The sequence below is a fragment of the Lithobates pipiens genome, unplaced genomic scaffold (assembly GCF_037356315.1).
Source record: "Lithobates pipiens isolate NorthernLeopardFrog02 unplaced genomic scaffold, aLitPip1_a1.2 Scaffold_13, whole genome shotgun sequence".
Taxonomy (NCBI): domain Eukaryota; kingdom Metazoa; phylum Chordata; class Amphibia; order Anura; family Ranidae; genus Lithobates; species Lithobates pipiens.
Window position 1 is genome coordinate 530,997,305 of NW_027507718.1, and position 27,656 is coordinate 531,024,960.

At 49.8% G+C, this 27,656-nt stretch overlaps 1 protein-coding gene across 1 annotated transcript in view; it reads left to right on the forward strand.

Annotated features, from left to right (window-relative positions):
* The first annotated feature begins 387 nt into the window (after nt 1-387).
* LOC143975689 (transmembrane protein 8B-like) overlaps nt 388-27,656 on the forward strand; it is a 51,863-nt gene continuing 24,594 nt past the window's right edge. Inside the window, exons 1-3 of the mRNA XM_077478184.1 lie at nt 388-537; nt 10,375-10,564; nt 16,570-16,777. Of these exons, the coding sequence (XP_077334310.1) occupies nt 444-537; nt 10,375-10,564; nt 16,570-16,777 (492 nt within the window). The 5' untranslated portion in view covers nt 388-443. The remainder of the gene's footprint in view (nt 538-10,374; nt 10,565-16,569; nt 16,778-27,656) is intronic.

The window sequence follows — 27,656 nt, forward strand, 5'->3', positions numbered from 1 at the left end:
TATATGGGGGGGGTGATGTGTATACAATGTATAGTATATATGGGGGTGATTTGTATACAATGTATAGTATATATGGGGGGGTGATGTGTATACAATGTATAGTATATATGGGGGGGGGGGTGATGTGTATACAATGTATAGTATATATGGGGGTGATTTGTATACAATGTATAGTATATATGGGGGGGTGATGTGTATACAATGTATAGTATATATGGGGGGGGGTGATGTGTATACAATGTATAGTATATATGGGGTGATTTGTATACAATGTATCGGTGGAGATGATGTTATTGTGTTCGGTTACTCATCCATGGTACAGAGTGACATCTCTGCCGACCAATCCCAGCCTCAGCCCGGCCGTGTAGCCCCGCCCCCGGTGTAGATCGGTGACGTCACGCGGTGGTCCAGGCCGGAGGAGATGCGGAGAGGGAGGCGGCGGGATGAGGATAATACCGGGAGATCCGGGGGGAGAGATCACCCCCATCATCCTCATCATACTACTACTACTCAGTGCTCTGTACACCGGACCCGGGGGTGAGAGAATACACCACCATACCCATCATCCACCTACTACCCCCATCATTATACCCATCACCCACCTACTACCCCCATCATCCACCTACTAAGCCCACCATTATACCCATCATACACCTACTACCCCCATCATTATACTCATCATCCACCTACTACCCCCATCATTATACCCATCATCCATTGTTATCTATTACCTACTACCCCCATCATTATACCCATCATTGTCCTCAACTACTACCCCCATCATTATACCCATCACCCACCTACTACCCCCATCATCCACCTACTAAGCCCACCATTATACCCATCATACACCTACTACCCCCATCATTATACCTATCATCCATTGTTATCTATTACCTACTACCCCCATCATTATACCCATCACCCACCTACTACCCCCATCATTATACCCATCACCCACCTACTACCCCCATCATTATACCCATCACCCACCTACTACCCCCATCATTATACCCATCATTGTCCTCAACTACTACCCCCATCATTATACCCATCACCCACCTACTACCCCCATCATCCACCTACTAAGCCCACCATTATACCCATCATACACCTACTACCCCCATCATTATACCTATCATCCATTGTTATCTATTACCTACTACCCCCATCATTATACCCATCACCCACCTACTACCCCCATCATTATACCCATCACCCACCTACTACCCCCATCATTATACCCATCACCCACCTACTACCCCCATCATTATACTCATCATCCACCTACTACCCCCATCATTATACCCATCACCCACCTACTACCCCCATCATTATACTCATCATCCACCTACTACCCCCATCATTATACCCATCACCCACCTACTACCCCCATCATTATACTCATCACCCACCTACTACCCCCATCATTATACTCATCATCCACCTACTACCCCCATCATTATACCCATCATCCATTGTTATCTATTACCTACTACCCCCATCATTATACCCATCATTGTCCTCAACTACTACCCCCATCATTATACCCATTATCATCCTCATCTACTACCCCCATCAGTATACCTATTATCATCAACTACTACCCCCATCATTATACCCATCATCCATTGTTATTATATTACCTACTAGCCCCATCATTATACCCATCATCATCCTCAACTACTACCTCCATCAGTATACCTATTATCATCAACTACTACCCCCATCATTATACCTATTATCATCAACTACTACCCCCATCATTCTATCTCTCATCATCAATTACTACCCCCATCATCCATTGTTATCTAATGCCTACTACCCTCATCATTATACCCATCATCCATTGTTATCTATTACTTACTACCCCCATCATTATACATATCATCATCATCATAAACTACTAACCCATCATTATACCTATTATCATCAACTACTACCCCCATCATTATACCCATTATCATCCTCAACTACTACACCCATCATTATACCTATTTTCAACAACTACTACCCCCATCATTATACCTATCATCCATTATCCATCATCATCATTTCCTACCTCCATTCCCAATCATCTACCATCACCCCCATACTCATCCCTGTCCTTCTACTGAGTGTTCTGTACACCAGACTAGGGGGTGAAAGAATATAACATTATACCCAACATCACCCACAATCACCCCATCATACATTATTATTAGCATCAGTTGTAACTTCCTACCCCCATCATCCACTACTATTATAACTACAAAGGAGAGGTACTTCATACTTTGTTTTAAGTAACACAGTAGAATTCACAGAAGGTAGATGCAGTTATAATTGGAGGGGGTACAGGTGTGTGGCATGTCCCAGGTGTGGTGGTGATATTGGAGGTGGTACAGGTATAGTGGTGATATTGGAGGTGGTACAGGTATAGTGGTGATATTGGAGGTGGTAAAGGTGTGTGGTGTGTCTCAGGTGTGATGGTGATACTGGGGGTGGTACAGATGTGCGGCATGTCTCAGAAGTGATGGTGATATTGAAGGTGTTTCAGGTGTGTGGTGTGTCTCAGGTGTGGTGGAGGTGGTACAGGTGTGTGACATGTCTCAGGTCTGATGGTGATATTGGAAGTGGTACAGGTGTGTGGCGTGTCTCAGGTGTAGGGGTGATATTGGAGGTGGTACAGGTGTGTGGTGGTGATAGTGGAGGTGATACAGGTGTGTGACATGTCTCAGGTGTGATGGTGATATTGGAGGGGGTACAGTTGTGTGGTGTGTCTCAGGTGTGGTGGTGATGTTGGAGGTGGTACAGGTGTGTGGCGTGTCTCAGGTGTGATGGTGATATTGGAGGTGGTACAGGTGTGTGGCGTGTCTCAGGTGGGATGGTGATATTGGAGGGGGTACAGTTGTGTGGTGTGTCTCAGGTGTGGTGGTGATGTTGGAGGTGGTACAGGTGTGTGGCGTGTCTCAGGTGTGATGGTGATATTGTAGGTGGTACAGGTGTGTGGCGTGTCTCAGGTGGGATGGTGATATTGGAGGGGGTACAGTTGTGTGGTGTGTCTCAGGTGTGGTGGTGATATTGGAGGGGGTACAGGTGTGTGGCGTGTCTCAGGTGTGATGATGATATTGGAGGTGGTACAGGTGTGTGGCGTGTCTAAGGTGTAATGGTGATATTGGAGGGGGTACAGGTGTGTGGCGTGTCTCAGGTGAGATGGTGATATTGGAGGGGGTACAGGTGTGTGGCGTGTCTCAGGTGTGGTGGTGATATTGGAGGGGGTACAGGTGTGTGGCGTGTCTCAGGTGGGGTATTGATATTGGAGGTGGTACAGGTGTGTGGCGTGTCTCAGGTGTGATGGTGATATTGGAGGGGGTACAGGTGTGTGGTGTGTCTCAGGTGGGATGGTGATATTGGAGGGGGTACAGTTGTGTGGTGTGTCTCAGGTGTGGTGGTGATATTGGAGGGGGTACAGGTGTGTGGCATGTCTCAGGTGTGATGGTGATATTGGAGGTGGTACAGGTGTGTGGCGTGTCTCAGGTGTAATGGTGATATTGGAGGGGGTACAGATGTGTGGCGTGTCTCAGGTGAGATGGTGATATTGGAAGGGGTACAGGTGTGTGGCGTGTCTCAGGTGAGATGGTGGTACTAGAGGTGGTACAGGTGTGTGGTGAGTCTCAGGTGTGATGGTGATATTGGAGGGGGTACAGGTGTGTGTCGTGTCTCAGGTGGGATGGTGATATTGGAGGGGGTACAGTTGTGTGGTGTGTCTCAGGTGTGGTGGTGATATTGGAGGGGGTACAGGTGTGTGGCATGTCTCAGGTGTGATGGTGATATTGGAGGTGGTACAGGTGTGTGGCGTGTCTCAGGTGTAATGGTGATATTGGAGGGGGTACAGGTGTGTGGCGTGTCTCAGGTGTGGTGGTGATATTGGAGGGGGTACAGGTGTGTGGCGTGTCTCAGGTGTGGTGGTGATATTGGAGGGGGTACAGGTGTGTGGTGTGTCTCAGGTGTGGTGGTGATATTGGAGGTGGTACAGGTGTGTGGTGTGTCTCAGGTGAGATGGTGGTACTAGAGGTGGTACAGGTGTGTGGTGAGTCTCAGGTGTGATGGTGGTACTGGAGGTGGTACAGGTGTGTGGCGTGTCTCAGGTGAGATGGTGATATTGGAGGGGGTACAGGTGTGTGGCGTGTCTCAGGTGTGGTGGTGATATTGGAGGGGGTACAGGTGTGTGGTGTGTCTCAGGTGTGGTGGTGATATTGGAGGTGGTACAGGTGTGTGGTGTGTCTCAGGTGTGATGGTGATATTGGAGGTGGTACAGGTGTGTGGTGTGTCTCAGGTGAGATGGTGGTACTAGAGGTGGTACAGGTGTGCGGTGTGTCTCAGGGGAGATGGTGGTACTGAAGGTGGTACACGTGTGTGGTGTGTCTCAGGTGTGATGGTGATATTGGAGAGGGTACAGGTGTGTGGCGTGTCTCAGGTGTGATGGTGATATTGAAGGGGGTACAGGTGTGTGGTGTGTCTCAGGTGTGGTGGTGATATTGGAGGGGGTATAGGTGTGTGGTGTGTCTCAGGTGAGATGGTGATATTGGAGGTGGTACAGGTGTGTGGTGTGTCTCAGGTGAGATGGTGGTACTAGAGGTGGTACAGGTGTGTGGTGAGTCTCAGGTGTGATGGTGATATTGGAGGGGGTACAGGTGTGTGGCGTGTCTCAGGTGGGATGGTGATATTGGAGGGGGTACAGTTGTGTGGTGTGTCTCAGGTGTGGTGGTGATATTGGAGGGGGTACAGGTGTGTGGCATGTCTCAGGTGTGATGGTGATATTGGAGGTGGTACAGGTGTGTGGCGTGTCTCAGGTGTAATGGTGATATTGGAGGGGGTACAGGTGTGTGGCGTGTCTCAGGTGAGATCGTGATATTGGAGGGGGTACAGGTGTGTGGCGTGTCTCAGGTGTGGTGGTGATATTGGAGGGGGTACAGGTGTGTGGTGTGTCTCAGGTGTGGTGGTGATATTGGAGGGGGTACAGGTTTGTGGTGTGTCTCAGGTGAGATGGTGATATTGGAGGTGGTACAGGTGTGTGGTGTGTCTCAGGTAAGATGGTGGTACTGGAGGTGGTATAGGTGTGTGGTGAGTCTCAGGTGTGATGGTGGTACTGGAGGTGGTACAGGTGTGCGGTGTGTCTCAGGGGAGATGGTGGTACTGGAGGTGGTACACGTGTGTGGTGTGTCTCAGGTGTGATGTTGATATTGGAGAGGGTACAGGTGTGTGGCGTGTCTCAGGTGTGATGGTGATATTGGAGGGATTACAGGTGTGTGGCGTGTCTCAGGTGTGATGGTGATATTGGAGGGGGTACAGGTGTGTGGTGTGTCTCAGGTGTGATGGTGATATTGGAGGGGGTACAGGTGTGTGGTGTGTCTCAGGTAAGATGGTGGTACTGGAGGTGGTATAGGTGTGTGGTGAGTCTCAGGTGTGATGGTGGTACTGGAGGTGGTACAGGTGTGCGGTGTGTCTCAGGGGAGATGGTGGTACTGGAGGTGGTACACGTGTGTGGTGTGTCTCAGGTGTGATGTTGATATTGGAGAGGGTACAGGTGTGTGGCGTGTCTCAGGTGTGATGGTGATATTGGAGGGATTACAGGTGTGTGGCGTGTCTCAGGTGTGATGGTGATATTGGAGGGGGTACAGGTGTGTGGTGTGTCTCAGGTGTGATGGTGATATTGGAGGGGGTACAGGTGTGCGGTGTGTCTCAGATGAGATGGTGATATTGGAGGGGGTACAGATGTGTGGCGTGTCTCAGGTGAGATGGTGATATTGGAGGGGGTACAGGTGTGTGGCGTGTCTCAGGTGAGATGGTGGTACTGGAGGTGGTACAGGTGTGTGGCGTGTCTCAGGTGGGATGGTGATATTGGAGGGGATACAGGTGTGCGGCATGTCTCAGGTGAGATGGTGGTACTGGAGGTGGTAAAGGTGTGTGGTGTGTCTCAGGTGTGATGGTGATATTGGAGGGGGTACAGGTGTGTGGTGTGTCTCAGGTGTGGTGGTGATATTGGAGGTGGTACAGGTGTGTGGTGTGTCTCAGGTGAGATGGTGATATTGGAGGGGGTACAGGTTTGTGGCGTGTCTCAGGTGGGATGGTGATATTGAAGGGGGTACAGGTGTGTGGCGTGTCTCAGGTGAGATGGTGATATTGGAGGGGGTACAGGTTTGTGGCGTGTCTCAGGTGGGATGGTGATATTGGAGGGGGTACAGGTGTGTGGTGTGTCTCAGGTGTGGTGGTGATATTGGAGGGGGTACAGGTGTGTGGCGTGTCTCAGGTGGGATGGTGATATTGGAGGTGGTACAGGTGTGTGGCGTGTCTCAGGTGTAATGGTGATATTGGAGGGGGTACAGGTGTGTGGCGTGTCTCAGGTGTGACGGTGGTACTGGAGGTGGTACAGGTGTGTGGCATGTCTCAGGTGTGATGGTGATATTGGAGGGGGTACAGGTGTGTGGCGTGTCTCAGGTGGGGTGGTGATATTGGAGGGGGTACAGGTGTGTGGCGTGTCTCAGGTGTGGTGGTGATATTGGAGGGGGTACAGGTGTGTGGTGTGTCTCAGGTGGGGGTGGTGGTACTGGAGGTGGTACAGGTGTATGGCGTGTCTCAGGTGAGATGGTGTTATTGGAGGGGGTACAGGTGTGTGGTGTTTCTCAGGTGTGATGGTGATATTGGAGGGGGTACAGGTGTGTGGCGTGTCTCAGGTGGGGTGGTGATATTGGAGGTGGTACAGGTGTGTGGCGTGTCTCAGGTGAGATGGTGATATTGGAGGTGGTACAGGTGTGTGGCGTGTCTCAGGTGTGGTGGTGATATTGGAGGGGGTACAGGTGTGTGGTGTGTCTCAGGTGAGGGTGGTGATATTGGAGATGGTACAGGTGTGTGGCGTGTCTCAGGTGAGATGGTGATATTGGAGGGGGTACAGGTGTGTGGCGTGTCTCAGGTGTGATGGTGATATTGGAGGGGGTACAGGTGTGTGGCGTGTCTCAGGTGTGGTGGTGATATTGGAGGGGGTACAGGTGTGTGGTGTGTCTCAGGTGGGGGTGGTGATATTGGAGGTGGTATAGGTGTATGGCGTGTCTCAGGTGAGATGGTGATATTGGAGGGGTTACCGGTGTGTGGCGTGTCTCAGGTGTGATGGTGATATTGGAGGGGGTACAGGTGTGGGGTGTGTCTCAGATGAGATGGTGATATTGGAGGGGGTACAGGTGTGTGGCATGTCTCAGGTGTGGTGGTGATATTGGAGGGGGTACAGGGGTGCGGTGTGTCTCAGGTGTGGTGGTGGTACTGGAGGTGGTACAGATGTGTGGTGTGTCTCAGGTGAGATGGTGATATTGGAGGGGGTACAGGTGTGCGGCGTGTCTCAGGTGAGATGGTGGTACTGGAGGGGGTACAGGTGTGTGGCGTGTCTCAGATGAGATGGTGGTACTGGAGGGGGTACAGGTGTGTGGCGTGTCTCAGGTGTGATGGTGATATTGCAGGGGGTACAGGTGTGTGGCGTGTCTCAGGTGAGATGGTGGTACTGGAGGTGGTACAGGTGTGTGGTGTGTCTCAGGTGTGGTGGTGATATTGGAGGGGGTACAGGTGTGTGGTGTGTCTCAGGTGTGATGGTGATATTGGAGGGGGTACAGGTGTGTGGTGTGTCTCAGGTGAGATGGTGATATTGCAGGGGGTACAGGTGTGTGGCGTGTCTCAGGTGAGATGGTGGTACTGGAGGTGGTACAGGTGCGTGGTGTGTCTCAGGTGTGGTGGTGATATTGGAGGGGGTACAGGTGTGTGGTGTGTCTCAGGTGTGGTGGTGATATTGGAGGGGGTACAGGTGTTTGGCGTGTCTCAGGTGTGATGGTGATATTGGAGGTGGTACAGGTGTGTGGCGTGTCTCAGTTGAGATGGTGATATTGGAGGGGGTACAGGTGTGTGGCGTGTCTCAGGTGTGATGGTGATATTAAAGGGGGTACAGGTGTGTGGCGTGTCTCAGGTGTGGTGGTGATATTGGAGGGGGTACAGGTGTGTGGCGTGTCTCAGGTGAGATGGTGATATTGGAGGGGTTACCGGTGTGTGGCGTGTCTCAGGTGTGATGGTGATATTGGAGGGGGTACAGGTGTGTGGCAAGTCTCAGGTGTGGTGGTGATATTGGAGGTGGTACAGGTGTGTGGCGTGTCTCAGATGAGATGGTGATATTGGAGGTGGTACAGGTGTGTGGCAAGTCTCAGGTGTGGTGGTGATATTGGAGGGGGTACAGGTGTGTGGTGTGTCTCAGGTGAGATGGTGGTACTGGAGGTGGTACAGGTGTGTGGCATGTCTCAAGTGTGGTGGTGATATTGGAGGGGGTACAGGTGTGTGGCGTGTCTCAGGTGAGATGATGATATTGGAGGGGGTACAGGTGTGCGGCGTGTCTCAGGTCAGATGGTGGTACTGGAGGTGGTACAGGTGTGTGGCGTGTCTCAAGTGTGGTGGTGATATTGGAGGGGGTACAGGTGTGTGGCGTGTCTCAGGTGTGGTGGTGATAGTGGAGGTGGTACAGGTGTGTGGTGTGTCTCAAGTGTGGTGGTGATATTGGAGGGGGTACAGGTGTGTGGCGTGTCTCAGGTGTGGTGGTGATAGTGGAGGTGGTACAGGTGTGCTGCATGTCTCAGGTGTGGTGGTGATAGTGGAGGTGGTAGAGGTGTGCGGTGTGTCTCAGGTGAGATGGTGATATTGGAGGTGGTACAGGTGTGTGGCGTGTCTCAGGTGAGATGGTGGTACTGGAGGTGATACAGGTGTGTGGCGTGTCTCAGGTGTGATGGTGGTACTGGAGGTGGTACAGGTGTGTGGTGTGTCTCAAGTGTGGTGGTGATATTGGAGGGGGTACAGGTGTGTGGCGTGTCTCAGGTGTGGTGGTGATAGTGGAGGTGGTACAGGTGTGCTGCATGTCTCAGGTGTGGTGGTGATATTGGAGGGGGTACAGGTGTGTGGCGTGTCTCAGGTGTGGTGGTGATAGTGGAGGTGGTACAGGTGTGCTGCATGTCTCAGGTGTGGTGGTGATAGTGGAGGTGGTAGAGGTGTGCGGTGTGTCTCAGGTGAGATGGTGATATTGGAGGTGGTACAGGTGTGTGGCGTGTCTCAGGTGAGATGGTGGTACTGGAGGTGATACAGGTGTGTGGCGTGTCTCAGGTGTGATGGTGGTACTGGAGGTGGTACAGGTGTGTGGCGTGTCTCAGGTGTGATGGTGGTACTGGAGGTGGTACAGGTGTGTGGCGTGTCTCAGGTGTGATGGTGGTATTGGAGGTGGTACAGGTGTGCCGCATGTCTCAGGTGTGGTGGTGATATTGGAGGTGGTACAGGTGTGTGGCGTGTCTCAGGTGTGGTGGTGATATTGGAGGTGGTACATGTGTGTGGCGTGTCTCAGGTGTGATGGTGGTACTGGAGGTGGTACAGGTGTGCCGCATGTCTCAGGTGTGGTGGTGATAGTGGAGATGGTACAGGTGTGTGGCGTGTCTCAAGTGTGATGGTGGTACTGGAGGTGGTACAGGTGTGTGGCGTGTCTCAGGTGTGATGGTGTTACTGGAGGTGGTACAGGTGTGTGGCGTGTATCAGGTGTGATGGTGTTACTGGAGGTGGTACAGGTGTGTGGCGTGTCTCAGGTGTGATGGTGTTACTGGAGGTGGTACAGGTGTGTGGCGTGTCTCAAGTGTGATGGTGGTACTGGAGGTGGTACAGGTGTGTGGTGTGTCTCAGGTGTGGTGGTGATATTGGAGGGGGTACATGTGTGTGGTGTGTCTCAGGTGTGATGGTGATATTGGAGGTGGTACAGGTGTGTGGTGTGTCTCAGGTGTGATGGTGATATTGGAGGGGGTACAGGTGTGTGGTGTGTCTCAGGTGTGGTGGTGATATTGGAGGTGGTACAGGTGTGTGGTGTGTCTCAGGTGTGGTGGTGATATTGGAGGTGGTACAGGTGTGTGGCGTGTCTCAGGTGTGATGGTGGTACTGGAGGTGGTACAGGTGTGTGGCGTGTCTCAGGTGTGATGGTGGTACTGGAGGTGGTACAGGTGTGTGGCGTGTCTCAGGTGTGATGGTGGTACTGGAGGGGGTACAGGTGTGTGGTGTGTCTCAGGTGTGATGGTGGTACTGGAGGTGGTACAGGTGTGTGGCGTGTCTCAGGTGTGGTGGTGATATTGGAGGTGGTACAGGTGTGTGGCGTGTCTCAGGTGTGATGGTGGTACTGGAGGTGGTACAGGTGTGTGGCGTGTCTCAGGTGTGATGGTGGTACTGGAGGTGGTACAGGTGTGCGGCGTGTCTCAATCCCTCCATATCAGGATGTAGACAGCGTTACATCAGCCAGGGATCCAGTATATGACCTCTGATTGTCTCCGCTCCTCTTCATTACAGATGGTCTCTTCGTAACTGATTACTTCACACGGACCCCCCGGAAGCTGAATCCATTCCGCTCGGTGGGCAGCATTGAACTTTTCCATTTCCACATTCCGGAGGACACGGTTATCGCTGTGTGGAACCTCATTACCTTCAAGGAGCAGGGCGGAACCTTCGGTGACAACTGTCCTGACCGCAGTGTCACAGTGTATGTCCTCTGGCTGGGATGTGGGAGGGGCTAATGGGTAAAAATATTCAACATTGGATAGCTTACTGCAAAGAACTGGATATAAGGACGATACAGATAGTTAAGCCTGTACACCCGCTGTGCCCATTATGAGGGGTTGCCCCCATCCCTGCGCTCAGTTCCCGGGTCTGTACACCCGCTGTGCCCATTATGAGAGGTTCCCACCATCCCTGTGCTCAGTTCCCGGGTCTGTACACCCGCTGTGCCCATCATGAGGGGTTCCAACCATCCCTGTGCTCAGTTCCCGGGTCTGTACACCCGCTGTGCCCATCATGAGGGGTTCCAACCATCCCTGTGCTCAGTTCCCGGGTCTGTACACCCGCCGTGCCCATCATGAGGGGTTTCCACCATCCCTGTGCTGAGTTCCCGGGTCTGTACACTCGCTGTGCCCATTATGAGGGGTCCCCACCATCCCTGTGCTGAGTTCCCAGATCTGTACACCCACTTTGCCCATTATGAGGGGTCCCCACCATCCCTGTGCTAAGTTCCCGGGTCTATACAACTGCTGTGCCCATTATGAGGGGTCCCCACCATCCCTGCGCTAAGTTCCCGGGTCTGTACACCCGCTGTGCCCATTATGAGGGGTTCCCACCATCCCTGCGCTAAGTTCCTGAGTCTGTACACCTGCTGTGCCCATTATGAGGGGTTCCCACCATCCCTGAGCTGAGTTCCCGGGTCTGTACACCCGCTGTGCCCATTATGAGGGGTTCTCGCCATCCCTGTGCTGAGTTCCCGGGTCTGTACACCCGCTGTGCCCATTATGAGGGGTTCCAACCATCCCTGTGCTGAGTTCCCGGGTCTGTACACCCGCCGTGCCCGTCATGAGGGGTTGCCACCATCCCTGTGCTGAGTTCCCGGGTCTGTACACCCGCTGTGCCCATTATGAGGGGTCCCCACCATCCCTGTGCTGAGTTCCCAGATCTGTATACCCACTTTGCCCATTATGAGGGGTCCCCACCATCCCTGCGCTAAGTTCCTGAGTCTGTACACCTGCTGTGCCCATTATGAGGGGTTCCCACCATCCCTGTGCTGAGTTCCCGGGTCTGTACACCCGCTGTGCCCATTATGAGGGGTTCCCACCATCCCTGTGCTGAGTTCCCGGGTCTGTACACGTGCCGTACCCATTATGAGGGGTTCCAACCATCTCTGTGTTGAGTTCCCGGGTCTGTACACCCACTGTGCCCATTATGAGGGGTTCCCACCATCCCTGTGTTGAGTTCCCGGGTAGTGATGGACGAACTTCCGACGGGACGTTTCGCGAACGCGAAACGCGAACGGGCACAAACGTTCGCGAAAACGACCGTTCGCCGCGGGCTCCATTGACTTCAATGGGAGGCGAATTTCGCAAACCTTTAGGTCGAATTTGCGGCCACGGGGTAATTATTAGGGGGTAGCACGTAGTCCCACCACCTGGACAATAGCATAATACATGTATGAGGTGAATTTGGGATCGATAACTACAAGCATTTTTTTTTTATTTGGGAAATTGTTCTGACAATTCAGGACTATGGAGCTAATGAAGGCAATGGAGGAGAGGGAAGGTCAGGGACCAGGGTAGGCAAACAAGAGGGTGCAGGAGATACAGAGCACTGACAGCAGCACCGTAATACAGAGCACTGACATCAGCACCGTGACATACAGCGCTGACAGCAGCTCCGTGACATACAGCGCTGACAGCAGCTCCGTGACATACAGCGCTGACAGCAGCTCCGTGACATACAGCGCTGACAGCAGCTCCGTGACATACAGCGCTGACAGCAGCTCCGTGACATACAGCGCTGACAGCAGCACCGTGACATACAGCGCTGACAGCAGCTCCGTGACATACAGCGCTGACAGCAGCTCCGTGACATACAGCGCTGACAGCAGCTCCGTGACATACAGCACTGACAGCAGCTCCGTGACATACAGCGCTGACAGCAGCTCCGTGACATACAGCGCTGACAGCAGCACCGTGACATACAGCGCTGACAGCAGCTCCGTGACATACAGCGCTGACAGCAGCTCCGTGACATACAGCGCTGACAGCAGCTCCGTGACATACAGCACTGACAGCAGCTCCGTGACATACAGCGCTGACAGCAGCTCCGTGACATACAGCGCTGACAGCAGCACCGTGACATACAGCGCTGACAGCAGCTCCGTGACATACAGCGCTGACAGCAGCTCCGTGACATACAGCGCTGACAGCAGCTCCGTGACATACAGCGCTGACAGCAGCACCGTAAGCAGCCCCAGGAGGAAGTCAGCACAGCACAGGGATGGTGTGATCCCCTCATAATAAGAACCCCCAGGAGGAAGTCAGCACAGCACAGGGATGGTGGGAGCCCCTCATAATAAGAACCCCCAGGAGGAAGTCAGCACAGCACAGGGATGGTGGGAGCCCCTCATAATAAGAACACCCAGGAGGAAGTCAGCACAGCACAGGGATGGTGGGAACCCCTCATAATAAGCAGCCCCAGTAGAAATATGACACCGCTCAACCTCTTCAAAGAGGAGGGTAGGGGCATATAGTACGGTGTGCTTTTTTGGGTCAGGGAAGTGAGCCAAATGAATTAAGAAGGTCTGTGTGCTTGATTCCAAAAATTGTTTATAGACATATACATGGTCTACTGATCACATGTGTTGAATTCCTCCGAGATCCATGCCTCATTCATTTTTAGAAATGTGAGGTAGTTAACACTGTCGTGAGCTAGGCGAGTACGCTTATCGGTCACAATCCCCCCTGCTGCGCTGAACGTCCTTTCGGACAGGACACTGGATGAGGGGCAAGCCAACAGTTCGATTGCAAATTGGGCAAGCTCTGGCCAGAGGTCAAGCCTGCCCACCCAGTAGTCTAGGGGTTCATCACTCCTCAGAGCGTCCACATCGGCCGTTAACCCAATGTAGTCGGACACCTGACGGTCTAGGCGTTCCCTGATGCTGGATCCGGATGACACCTGTCGATGGGTCGGCTGAAAGAATGACCTCATATCCGAAGTCACCAACACATCTTCAAACCGGCCTCTTCTTGCAGGCGCTGTTGGATTGGTACCCGCAAATCCTTCTCTGGGAGTGGGAATTGCTCCTCTGCCAGCGCACGCAAAAGCAGAATGCAGCATTTCTCGAAGCAAGGCCTGGAAGTGCTGCATTCTGACAGCCCTCTGCGACGGCGGTAACATTTCCGCCATTTTGTGTTTGTACCGGGGATCTAAGTACGTTGCCACCCAGTACTGGTCCTTGACCCTCATGCTTTTTATACGGGGGTCCCTATTAAAACACTGGAGCATGAAGGCCCCCATTTGCACTCAAGCGGAAGGTATGTGGTGGTGGTGGTGTTGTTGGTGGTAGTGTCTTTGGGGGTGCACATAGCAGAGAGTGAAGAAGAGGGTGCAGATCGAGAGGATGAGGAGGGTGCAGAAGAATAAGGCTGAGTGAGCCACTCAACCAAGTCTGGTGCGTCCTTTAAAGTAATTGAACGCACCTTCTGCAACTTCCCACTTTGGCTCAAGGCTGTTGCTCCTGCCCTACCCCTACCACCCCTGCGGAAGGGCCTGCCTCTTCCTCTGCATGTCATTTTTTAAATCACCCTGTGACAAAACTCTTAGTCCCTATACCGCTGAAGGACTGCTGCAGTATAGGGCAGCGGTCAGCAGTAGTGCACGTCAACCCTATGTATTGTGGACCGATAGCGGTCCTTACAGAACAGCAGACTGTACTGCACTCAGGCCTATGTACCGTAGCACCCTATACCAAGTTACCAGTCCTTATAAGAACTTTTGTGGACCAAGCAGGTTGTGTGTTAGTGATTAGCAGACTGTACGTCAGTCCCTATACCAATGAAGGACTGCTGCAGTATAGGGCAGCGGTCAGCAGTAGTGCACGTCAACCCTATGTATTGTGGACCGATAGCGGTCCTTACAGAACAGCAGACTGTACTGCACTCAGGCCTATGTACCGTAGCACCCTATACCAAGTTACCAGTCCTTATAAAAACTTTTGTGGACCAAGCAGGTTGTGTGTTAGTGATTAGCAGACTGTACGTCAGTCCCTATACCAATGAAGGACTGCTGCAGTATAGGGCAGCGGTCAGCAGTAGTGCACGGCAACCCTATGTATTGTGGACCGATAGCGGTCCTTACAGAACAGCAGACTGTAACGCACTCAGGCCTATGTACCGTAGCACCCTATACCAAGTTACCAGTCCTTATAAGAACTTTTGTGGACCAAGCAGGTTGTGTGTTAGTGATTAGCAGACTGTACGTCAGTCCCTATACCAATGAAGGACTGCTGCAGTATAGGGCAGCGGTCAGCAGTAGTGCACGGCAACCCTATGTATTGTGGACCGATAGCGGTCCTTACAGAACAGCAGACTGTACTGCACTCAGGCCTATGTACCGTAGCACCCTATACCAAGTTACCAGTCCTTATAAGAACTTTTGTGGACCAAGCAGGTTGTGTGTTAGTGTTTAGCAGACTGTGCGTCAGTCCCTATACCGCTGAAGGACTGCTGCAGTATAGGGCAGCGGTCAGCAGTAGTGCACGGCAACCCTATGTATTGTGGACCGATAGCGGTCCTTACAGAACAGCAGACTGTAACGCACTCAGGCCTATGTACCGTAGCACCCTATACCAAGTTACCAGTCCTTATAAGAACTTTTGTGGACCAAGCAGGTTGTGTATTAGTGTTTAGCAGACTGTGCGTCAGTCCCTATACCGCTGAAGGACTGCTGCAGTATAGGGCAGCGGTCAGCAGTAGTGCACGGCAACCCTATCTATTGTGGACCGATAGCGGTCCTTACAGAACAGCAGACTGTACCGCACCCAAGCCTATGTACCGTAGCACCCTAGACAGACCAAGTTACCAGTCCTTATAAGAACTTTTGTGGAACAAGTGAGTTGTGAATGATTAGCAGACTGCAGCAGAAGGGCAGCAGTCAAGTATAATATTCTTTCTATATTTGGAAGAAAGAATATTATACGTGTACAAGCCTATTACCGTACCACTGATACCAGTCCTGAAAAGAACCTTTGTGGAACTAATAGTAACAGCAAGTCTTTAAAATTATCCTCACTGCCTGACACACTGCTTCCTGCCTGTCCCTATACAAATTGGCAAAAAAGAGTAGGCTGGAACGATTAGCTGGAACAGCTCTTTTGTGGACCTGATAGTAACAGCTAATGATGATGATGATGATGATGATGAAGAAAGACTAATCTGGCTGAGCTGTCCCTAAAATAGCAGCATACAGCGCTCTGTCCCTTTATCTAAACTGACAAAAGAAACTCAGGCTGCTGACCTAACACCTATACCAGTCCTGAAAAGAACTTTTGTGTACCAAATAGCTAGCGTTTTCTCTGTCCCTACTCCACACAGGATCCTTTCCCTACAGTGACAGAAGAAAGAATGTAAAATGGCCACCGGATCGGGTGTATTTATAGGTTAGGGGGAATGTCCAAGTGTCCATGAGCTGTCATGTCTCAATTGGTTGTCCTGTAACACATGATAAACGTGTCACGAAAGGTTAAAGTTCTTGTATACATTAAACACGTAAGTCCGCCGGGGCGAACGACGGAAAAAGGCGTTCGAACCCGCGGACGGCGAAAGTCGGAAATTCGCCGCGAAACGACCGCCGGGCGAACCGTTCGGCCATCACTATTCCCGGGTCTGTACACCCGCTGTGCCTATTGCAAGGGTCTGCCACCATCCCCGCACTCCCTACGTTTCTGAGACATGTAGGTTTTTTTAAGATATAAAAAAAAATACAATATGAGAAGGAACAGAGCGAAATGTCTTGGTGGGGAGTTTCATTCCCCAAGTGACATGAAATTCTGGGGAGAGATGCTGAGCCGGAATCTTCCACCCATTAATATCAGATTTGTGGACGGAGCCTTTCTATCAATATCCAGACTTTTTTGTAGAGATCTCCTGTAGTAGATTTAGAATCTACAAACTGTAACTCCACCATGTCCTGTTCTCTCTGCAGATACTTCAGGCCCGGCGCTCCTCCGGTTATTAACCCATTAAATGCTCACTTCCCCCGAGACACCGCGGTACCGGGCTCATTCACACTCACCCTCACCTGGACCCTTCCAAACAGAACCACTGGAGTGTTTAACGTCACAAGTCCTCTTCCGGGAGACTGGTTCCTGGCCGCCCACCTACCCAAAGATGACGGGAAGATCACAATTAAGGTACAATACCATTTACAGTCCTGATGTGAGACTAATGTCACCTTCAAACAACCGATCTCTTCTATCTATCTATCTATCTATCTATCTATCTATCTATATATATATATACATAGTGCTCAAACCTCCATTGTATACTCTACCGCAGCAAATGTGATGTCCTCCTCATCGCCTCATCTCTCACAACTAAAGGGTTTTCCACAAGAATCCCTTTTCTCCTCATAAGACTCTATTACCACCTCCGTCCACTACCATTTCCTTCCCTATTGTATCTAATGTACCCAACTGTCATCACTTCCATCCACTGCCACCTCATTCCCTATTGTATCTAGTGTACCCAACTGTCATCACTTCCGTCCACTGCCACCTCCTTCCCTATTGTATCTAGTGTACCCAACTGTCATCACTTCCATCCACTGTCATCTTCTTCCCTATTGTATCTAGTGTACCCAACTGTCATCACTTCCATCCACTGCCATCTCCATCACTATTGTATCTAGTGTACCCAACTGTCATCACTTCTGTCCACTGCCATTTCCTTCCCTATTGTATCTAGTGTACCCAACTGTCATCACTTCCGTCCACTGCCATTTCCTTCCCTATTGTATCTAGTGTACCCAACTGTCATCACTTCCGTCCACTGTCATCTTCTTCCCTATTGTATCTAGTGTACCCAACTGTCATCACTTCCGTCCACTGCTGTCCCCTTCCCTATTGTATCTAGTGTACCCAACTGTCATCACTTCCGTCCACTGCTGTCCCCTTCCCTATTGTATCTAGTGTACCCAACTGTCATCACTTCCATCCACTGCCATCTCCATCACTACAGTATCTAGTGTACCCAACTGTCATCACCTCCATCGACTGCCACCTCCTTCCCTATTGTATCTAGTGTACCCAACTGTCATCACTTCCGTCCACTGCCATCTTCATCACTATTGTATCTAGTGTACCCAACTGTCATCACTTCTGTCCACTGCCATCTCCATCACTATTGTGTCTAGTGTACCCAACTGTCATCACTTCCGTCCACTGCCATCTCCATCACTACTGTATCTAGTGTACCCAACTGTCATCACTTCCGTCCACTGCCATCTCCATCACTACTGTATCTAGTGTACCCAACTGTCATCACTTCCGTCCACTGCCATCTCCTTCCCTATTGTATCTAGTGTACCCAACTGTCATCACTTCCGTCCACTGCCATCTTCATCACTATTGTATCTAGTGTACCCAACTGTCATCACTTCCATCCACTGCCATCTCCATCACTATTGTATCTAATGTACCCAACTGTCATCACTTCCATCCACTGCCACCTCCTTCCCTATTGTATCTAGTGTACCCAACTGTCATCACTTCCGTCCACTGCCATCTCCATCACTACTGTATCTAGTGTACCCAACTGTCATCACCTCCATCCACTGCCACCTCCTTCCCTATTGTATCTAGTGTACCCAACTGTCATCACTTCCGTCCTCTGCCATCTCCATCACTACTGTATCTAGTGTACCCAACTGTCATCACTTCCGTCCACTGCCATCTCCATCACTATTGTATCTAGTGTACCCAACTGTCATCACTTCCATCCACTGCCATCTCCATCACTACTGTATCTAGTGTACCCAACTGTCATCACTTCCGTCCACTGCCGTCTCCATTACTATTGTATCTAATGTACCCAACTGTCATCACTTCCGTCCACTGCCATCTCCATCACTATTGTATCTAGTGTACCCAACTTTCATCACTTCCTTCCACTTCCATCTCCATCACTACTGTATCTAGTGTACCCAACTGTCATCACTTCTGTCCACTGCCATCTCCATCACTACTGTATCTAGTGTACCCAACTGTCATCACTTCTGTCCACTGCCATCTCCATCACTATTGTATCTAGTGTACCCAACTGTCATCACTACCGTCCACTGCCGTCTCCATCACTATTGTATCTAATGTACCCAACTGCCATCACTTCCGTCCACTGCCATCTCCATCACTATTGTATCTAGTGTACCCACCTGTCATCACTTCCGTCCACTGCCATTTCCTTCCCTATTGTATCTAGTGTACCCAACTGTCATCACTTCCGTCCACTGTCATCTTCTTCCCTATTGTATCTAGTGTACCCAACTGTCATCACTTCCGTCCACTGCCATCTCCATCACTATTGTATCTAGTGTACCCAACTGTCATCACTTCCGTCCACTGCTGTCCCCTTCCCTATTGTATCTAGTGTACCCAACTGTCATCACTTCCATCCACTGCCATCTCCATCACTACAGTATCTAGTGTACCCAACTGTCATCACCTCCATCGACTGCCACCTCCTTCCCTATTGTATCTAGTGTACCCAACTGTCATCACCTCCATCCACTGCCATCTTCTTCCCTATTGTATCTAGTGTACCCAACTGTCATCACTTCTGTCCACTGCCATCTCCATCACTATTGTGTCTAGTGTACCCAACTGTCATCACTTCCGTCCACTGCCATCTTCATCACTATTGTATCTAGTGTACCCAACTGTCATCACTTCTGTCCACTGCCATCTCCATCACTATTGTGTCTAGTGTACCCAACTGTCATCACTTCCGTCCACTGCCATCTCCATCACTACTGTATCTAGTGTACCCAACTGTCATCACTTCCGTCCACTGCCATCTCCATCACTACTGTATCTAGTGTACCCAACTGTCATCACTTCCGTCCACTGCCATCTCCTTCCCTATTGTATCTAGTGTACCCAACTGTCATCACTTCCGTCCACTGCCATCTTCATCACTATTGTATCTAGTGTACCCAACTGTCATCACTTCCATCCACTGCCATCTCCATCACTATTGTATCTAATGTACCCAACTGTCATCACTTCCATCCACTGCCACCTCCTTCCCTATTGTATCTAGTGTACCCAACTGTCATCACTTCCGTCCACTGCCATCTCCATCACTACTGTATCTAGTGTACCCAACTGTCATCACCTCCATCCACTGCCACCTCCTTCCCTATTGTATCTAGTGTACCCAACTGTCATCACTTCCGTCCTCTGCCATCTCCATCACTACTGTATCTAGTGTACCCAACTGTCATCACTTCCGTCCACTGCCATCTCCATCACTACTGTATCTAGTGTACCCAACTGTCATCACTTCCATCCACTGCCATCTCCATCACTACTGTATCTAGTGTACCCAACTGTCATCACTTCCGTCCACTGCCGTCTCCATTACTATTGTATCTAATGTACCCAACTGTCATCACTTCCGTCCACTGCCATCTCCATCACTACTGTATCTAGTGTACCCAACTGTCATCACTTCTGTCCACTGCCATCTCCATCACTACTGTATCTAGTGTACCCAACTGTCATCACTTCTGTCCACTGCCATCTCCATCACTATTGTATCTAGTGTACCCAACTGTCATCACTACCGTCCACTGCCGTCTCCATCACTACTGTATCTAATATACCCAACTGTCATCACTTCCGTCCACTGCCATCTCCATCACTATTGTGTCTAGTGTATCTAACTGTCATCACTTCCGTCCACTGCCGTCCCCTTCCCTATTGTATCTAGTGTACCCAACTGTCATCACTTCCGTCCACTGCCATCTCCATCACTATTGTGTCTAGTGTATCTAACTGTCATCACTTCCGTCCACTGCTGTCCCCTTCCCTATTGTATCTAGTGTACCCAACTGTCATCACTTCCGTCCACTGCCGTCTCCATTACTATTGTATCTAATGTACCCAACTGTCATCACTTCCGTCCACTGCCATCTCCATCACTACTGTATCTAGTGTACCCAACTGTCATCACTTCCGTCCACTGCCATCTCCATCACTACTGTATCTAGTGTACCCAACTGTCATCACTTCTGTCCACTGCCATCTCCATCACTATTGTATCTAGTGTACCCAACTGTCATCACTTCCGTCCACTGCCATCTCCATCACTACTGTATCTAGTGTACCCAACTGTCATCACTTCTGTCCACCGCCATCTCCTTCCCTATTGTATCTAGTGTACCCAACTGTCATCACTTCCGTCCACTGTCATCTCCATCACTACTGTATCTAGTGTACCCAACTGTCATCACTACCGTCCACTGCCGTCTCCATCACTATTGTATCTAATGTACCCAACTGTCATCACTTCCGTCCACTGCCATCTCCATCACTACTGTATCTAGTGTACCCAACTGTCATCACTACCGTCCACTGCCGTCTCCATCACTATTGTATCTAATGTACCCAACTGTCATCACTTCCATCCACTGCCATCTCCATCACTACTGTATCTAGTGTACCCAACTGTCATCACTTCTGTCCACTGCCATCTCCATCACTATTGTATTTAGTGTACCCAACTGTCATCACCTCCATCCACCGCCATCTCCTTCCCTATTGTATCTAGTGTACCCAACTGTCATCACTTCCGTCCACTGCCATCTCCATCACTATTGTATCTAGTGTACCCAACTGTCATCACTTCTATCCACTGCCATCTCCATCACTACTGTATCTAGTGTACCCAACTGTCATCACTTCTGTCCACTGCCATCTCCATCACTATTGTATCTAGTGTACCCAACTGTCATCACTACCGTCCACTGCCATCTCCATCACTATTGTATCTAATGTACCCAACTGTCATCACTTCCGTTCACTGCCATCTCCATCACTACTGTATCTAGTGTACCCAACTGTCATCACTTCCGTCCACTGCCGTCTCCATCACTATTGTATCTAATGTACCCAACTGTCATCACTTCCGTCCACTGCCGTCTCCATCACTATTGTATCTAATGTACCCAACTGTCATCACTTCCGTTCACTGCCATCTCCATCACTACTGTATCTAGTGTACCCAACTGTCATCACTTCTGTCCACTGCCATCTCCATCACTATTGTATCTAATGTACCCAACTGTCATCACCTCCATCCACCGCCATCTCCTTCCCTATTGTATCTAGTGTACCCAACTGTCATCACTTCCGTCCACTGCCATCTCCATCACTACTGTATCTAGTGTACCCAACTGTCATCACTTCCGTCCACTGCCATCTCCATCACTATTGTATCTAGTGTACCCAACTGTCCTCACTTCCGTCCACTTCCATCTCCATTACTATTGTATCTAATGTACCCAACTGCCATCATCTCCGTCCACTGCCATCTCCATCACTACTGTATCTAATATACCCAACTGTCATCACTTCCGTCCACTGCCATCTCCATCACTATTGTGTCTAGTGTATCTAACTGTCATCACTTCCGTCCACTGCCGTCCCCTTCCCTATTGTATCTAGTGTACCCAACTGTCATCACTTCCGTCCACTGCCATCTCCATCACTATTGTGTCTAGTGTATCTAACTGTCATCACTTCCGTCCACTGCTGTCCCCTTCCCTATTGTATCTAGTGTACCCAACTGTCATCACTTCCGTCCACTGCCGTCTCCATTACTATTGTATCTAATGTACCCAACTGTCATCACTTCCGTCCACTGCCATCTCCATCACTACTGTATCTAGTGTATCCAACTGTCATCACTTCCGTCCACTGCCGTCTCCATTACTATTGTATCTAATGTACCCAACTGTCATCACTTCCGTCCACTGCCATCTCCATCACTACTGTATCTAGTGTACCCAACTGTCATCACTTCCGTCCACTGCCATCTCCATCACTACTGTATCTAGTGTACCCAACTGTCATCACTTCTGTCCACTGCCATCTCCATCACTATTGTATCTAGTGTACCCAACTGTCATCACTTCCGTCCACTGCCATCTCCATCACTACTGTATCTAGTGTACCCAACTGTCATCACTACCATCCACTGCCGTCTCCATCACTATTGTATCTAATGTACCCAACTGTCATCACTTCCGTCCACTGCCATCTCCATCACTACTGTATCTAGTGTACCCAACTGTCATCACTTCTGTCCACCGCCATCTCCTTCCCTATTGTATCTAGTGTACCCAACTGTCATCACTTCCGTCCACTGTCATCTCCATCACTACTGTATCTAGTGTACCCAACTGTCATCACTACCGTCCACTGCCGTCTCCATCACTATTGTATCTAATGTACCCAACTGTCATCACTTCCGTCCACTGCCATCTCCATCACTACTGTATCTAGTGTACCCAACTGTCATCACTACCGTCCACTGCCGTCTCCATCACTATTGTATCTAGTGTACCCAACTGTCATCACTTCTGTCCACTGCCATCTCCATCACTATTGTATTTAGTGTACCCAACTGTCATCACCTCCATCCACCGCCATCTCCTTCCCTATTGTATCTAGTGTACCCAACTGTCATCACTTCCGTCCACTGCCATCTCCATCACTATTGTATCTAGTGTACCCAACTGTCATCACTTCTATCCACTGCCATCTCCATCACTACTGTATCTAGTGTACCCAACTGTCATCACTTCTGTCCACTGCCATCTCCATCACTATTGTATCTAGTGTACCCAACTGTCATCACTACCGTCCACTGCCGTCTCCATCACTATTGTATCTAATGTACCCAACTGTCATCACTTCCGTTCACTGCCATCTCCATCACTACTGTATCTAATGTACCCAACTGTCATCACTTCTGTCCACTGCCATCTCCATCACTATTGTATCTAATGTACCCAACTGTCATCACCTCCATCCACCGCCATCTCCTTCCCTATTGTATCTAGTGTACCCAACTGTCATCACTTCCGTCCACTGCCATCTCCATCACTACTGTATCTAGTGTACCCAACTGTCATCACTTCCGTCCACTGCCGTCTCTATCACTATTGTATCTAGTGTACCCAACTGTCCTCACTTCCGTCCACTGCCATCTCCATCACTATTGTATCTAGTGTACCCAACTGTCATCACTTCCGTCCACTGCCATCTCCATCACTATTGTATCTAGTGTACCCAACTGTCCTCACTTCCGTCCACTTCCATCTCCATTACTATTGTATCTAATGTACCCAACTGCCATCATCTCCGTCCACTGCCGTCTCCATCACTATTGTATCTAATGTACCCAACTGCCATCACTTCCGTCCACTGCCATCTCCATCACTATTGTATCTAGTGTACCCAACTGTCATCACCTCCATCCACCGCCATCTCCTTCCCTATTGTATCTAGTGTACCCAACTGTCATCACTTCCGTCCACTGCCATCTCCATCACTATTGTATCTAATGTACCCAACTGTCATCACTTCTATCCACTGCCATCTCCATCACTACTGTATCTAGTGTACCCAACTGTCATCACTTCCGTCCACTGCCATCTCCATCACTACTGTATCTATTGTACCCAACTGTCATCACTTCCATCCACTGCCACCTCCTTCCCTCTTGTATCTAGTGGACCCAACTGTCATCACTTCCGTCCACTGCCATCTCCATCACTATTGTATCTAGTGTACCCAACTGTCATCACCTCCATCCACTGCCATCTCCATCACTATTGTATCTAGTGTACCCAACTGTCATCACTTCCGTCCACTGCCATCTCCATCACTATTGTATCTAGTGTACCCAACTGTCATCACTTCCGTCCACTGCCGTCTCTATCACTATTGTATCTAATGTACCCAACTGTCATCACTACCGTCCACTGCCGTCTCCATCACTATTGTATCTAATGTACCCAACTGTCATCACTTCCGTCCACTGCCATCTCCATCACTATTGTATCTAGTGTACCCACCTGTCATCACTTCCGTCCACTGCCGTCTCCATCACTATTGTATCTAGTGTACCCAACTGTCATCACTTCTGTCCACTGCCATCTCCATCACTATTATATCTAATGTACCCAACTGTCATCACTTCTATCCACTGCCATCTCCATCACTACTGTATCTAGTGTACCCAACTGTCATCACTTCCTTCCACTTCCATCTCCATCACTACTGTATCTAGTGTACCCAACTGTCATCACTTCCGTCCACTGCCACCTCCTTCCCTCTTGTATCTAGTGTACCCAACTGTCATCACTTCCGTCCACTGCCATCTCCATCACTATTGTATCTAGTGTACCCAACTGTCATCACTTCCGTCCACTGCCATCTCCATCACTATTGTATCTAGTGTACCCAACTGTCATCACTTCCGTCCACTGCCATCTCCATCACTACTGTACCTAGTGTACCCAACTGTCATCACTTCCGTCCACTGCCATCTCCATCACTATTGTATCTAGTGTACCCAACTGTCATCACTTCCATCCACTGCCATCTCCATCACTACTGTATCTAGTGTACCCAACTGTCATCACTTCCGTCCACTGCCATCTCCATCACTATTGTATATAGTGTACCCAACTGTCATCACTTCCATCCACTGCCATCTCCATCACTACTGTATCTAGTGTACCCAACTGTCATCACTTCCGTCCACTGCCATCTCCATCACTATTGTATCTAGTGTACCCAACTGTCATCACTTCCGTCCACTGCCATCTCCATCACTATTGTATCTAGTGTACCCAACTGTCATCTCCTCCATCCACTGCCATCTCCATCACTACTGTATCTAATGTACCCAACTGTCATCACTTCCATCCACTGCCATCTCCATCACTATTGTATCTAATGTACCCAACTGTCATCACTTCCGTCCACTGCCATCTCCTTCCCTATTGTATCTAGTGTACCCAACTGTCATCACTTCCGTCCACTGCCATCTCCATCACTATTGTATATAGTGTACCCAACTGTCATCACTTCCATCCACTGCCATCTCCATCACTACTGTATCTAGTGTACCCAACTGTCATCACTTCTGTCCACTGCCATCTCCATCACTATTGTATCTAGTGTACCCAACTGTCATCACTTCCATCCACTGCAATCTCCTTCCCTATTGTATCTAGTGTACCCAACTGTCATCACTTCCGTCCACTGCCATCTCCATCACTATTGTATATAGTGTACCCAACTGTCATCACTTCCATCCACTGCCATCTCCATCACTACTGTATCTAGTGTACCCAACTGTCATCACTTCTGTCCACTGCCATCTCCATCACTATTGTATCTAGTGTACCCAACTGTCATCACTTCCATCCACTGCAATCTCCATCACTATTGTATCTAGTGTACCCAACTGTCATCACTTCCGTCCACTGCCATCTCCATCACTATTGTATCTAGTGTACCCAACTGTCATCACTTCCGTCCACTGCGATCTCCATCACTATTGTATCTAGTGTACCCAACTGTCATCACTTCCGTCCACTGCCATCTCCATCACTACTGTATCTAGTGTACCCAACTTTCATCACTTCCTTCCACTTCCATCTCCATCACTACTGTATCTATTGTACCCAACTGTCATCACTACCCTCCACTGCCATCTCCTTCCCTCTTGTAACTAGTGTACCCAACTGTCATCACTTCCGTCCACTGCCATCTCCATCACTATTGTATCTAGTGTACCCAACTGTCATCACTTCCGTCCACTGCCATCTCCTTCCCTATTGTATCTAGTGTACCCAACTGTCATCACTTCCGTCCACTGCCATCTCCTTCCCTATTGTATCTAGTGTACCCAACTGTCATCACTTCCGTCCACTGCCATCTCCATCACTATTGTATCTAATGTACGCAACTGTCATCACTTCCGTCCACTGCCATCTCCATCACTATTGTATCTAATGTACCCAACTGTCATCACTTCCGTCCACTGCCATCTCCATCACTATTGTATCTAATGTACGCAACTGTCATCACTTCCGTCCACTGCCATCTCCTTCCCTATTGTATCTAATGTACCCAACTGTCATCACTTCCGTCCACTGCCATCTCCTTCCCTATTGTATCTAGTGTACCCAACTGTCATCACTTCCGTCCACTGCCATCTCCATCACTATTGTATCTAGTGTACCCAACTGTCATCACTTCCGTCCACTGCCATCTCCATCACTATTGTATCTAGTGTACCCAACTGTCATCACTTCCGTCCACTGCCATCTCCATCACTATTGTATCTAGTGTACCCAACTGTCATCACTTCCGTCCACTGCTGTCCCCTTCCCTATTGTATCTAATGTACCCAACTGTCATCACTTCCGTCCACTGCCATCTCCATCACTATTGTATCTAGTGTACCCAACTGTCATCACTTCCGTCCACTGCCATTTCCATCACCATTGTATCTAGTGTACTGAACTGTCATCACTACCGTCCACTGCCATCTCCTTCCCTATTGTATCTAGTGTACCCAACTGTCATCTCCTCCATCCACTGCCATCTCCATCACTACTGTATCTAATGTACCCAACTGTCATCACTTCCATCCACTGCCATCTCCATCACTATTGTATCTAATGTACCCAACTGTCATCACTTCCGTCCACTGCCATCTCCTTCCCTATTGTATCTAGTGTACCCAACTGTCATCACTTCCGTCCACTGCCATCTCCTTCCCTATTGTATCTAGTGTACCCAACTGTCATATTCTCCATCCACTGCCATCTTCATCACTATTGTATCTAGTGTACCCAACTGTCATCACTTCTGTCCACTGCCATCTCCATCACTACTGTATCTAGTGTACCCAACTGTCATCACTTCCGTCCACTGCCATCTCCTTCCCTATTGTATCTAGTGTACCCAACTGTCATCACTTCCGTCCACTGCCATCTCCTTCCCTATTGTATCTAGTGTACCCAACTGTCATCACTTCCGTCCACTGCCATCTCCTTCCCTATTGTATCTAGTGTACCCAACTGTCATCTCCTCCATCCACTGCCATCACCTCCTTGCTGATTGATGAAACCTACAGGCTGTGATGCACTCCTTGGCCAACGTTGATGGTAGCTGGTCTTCCACGAGCCATTATGGAATATTTGGA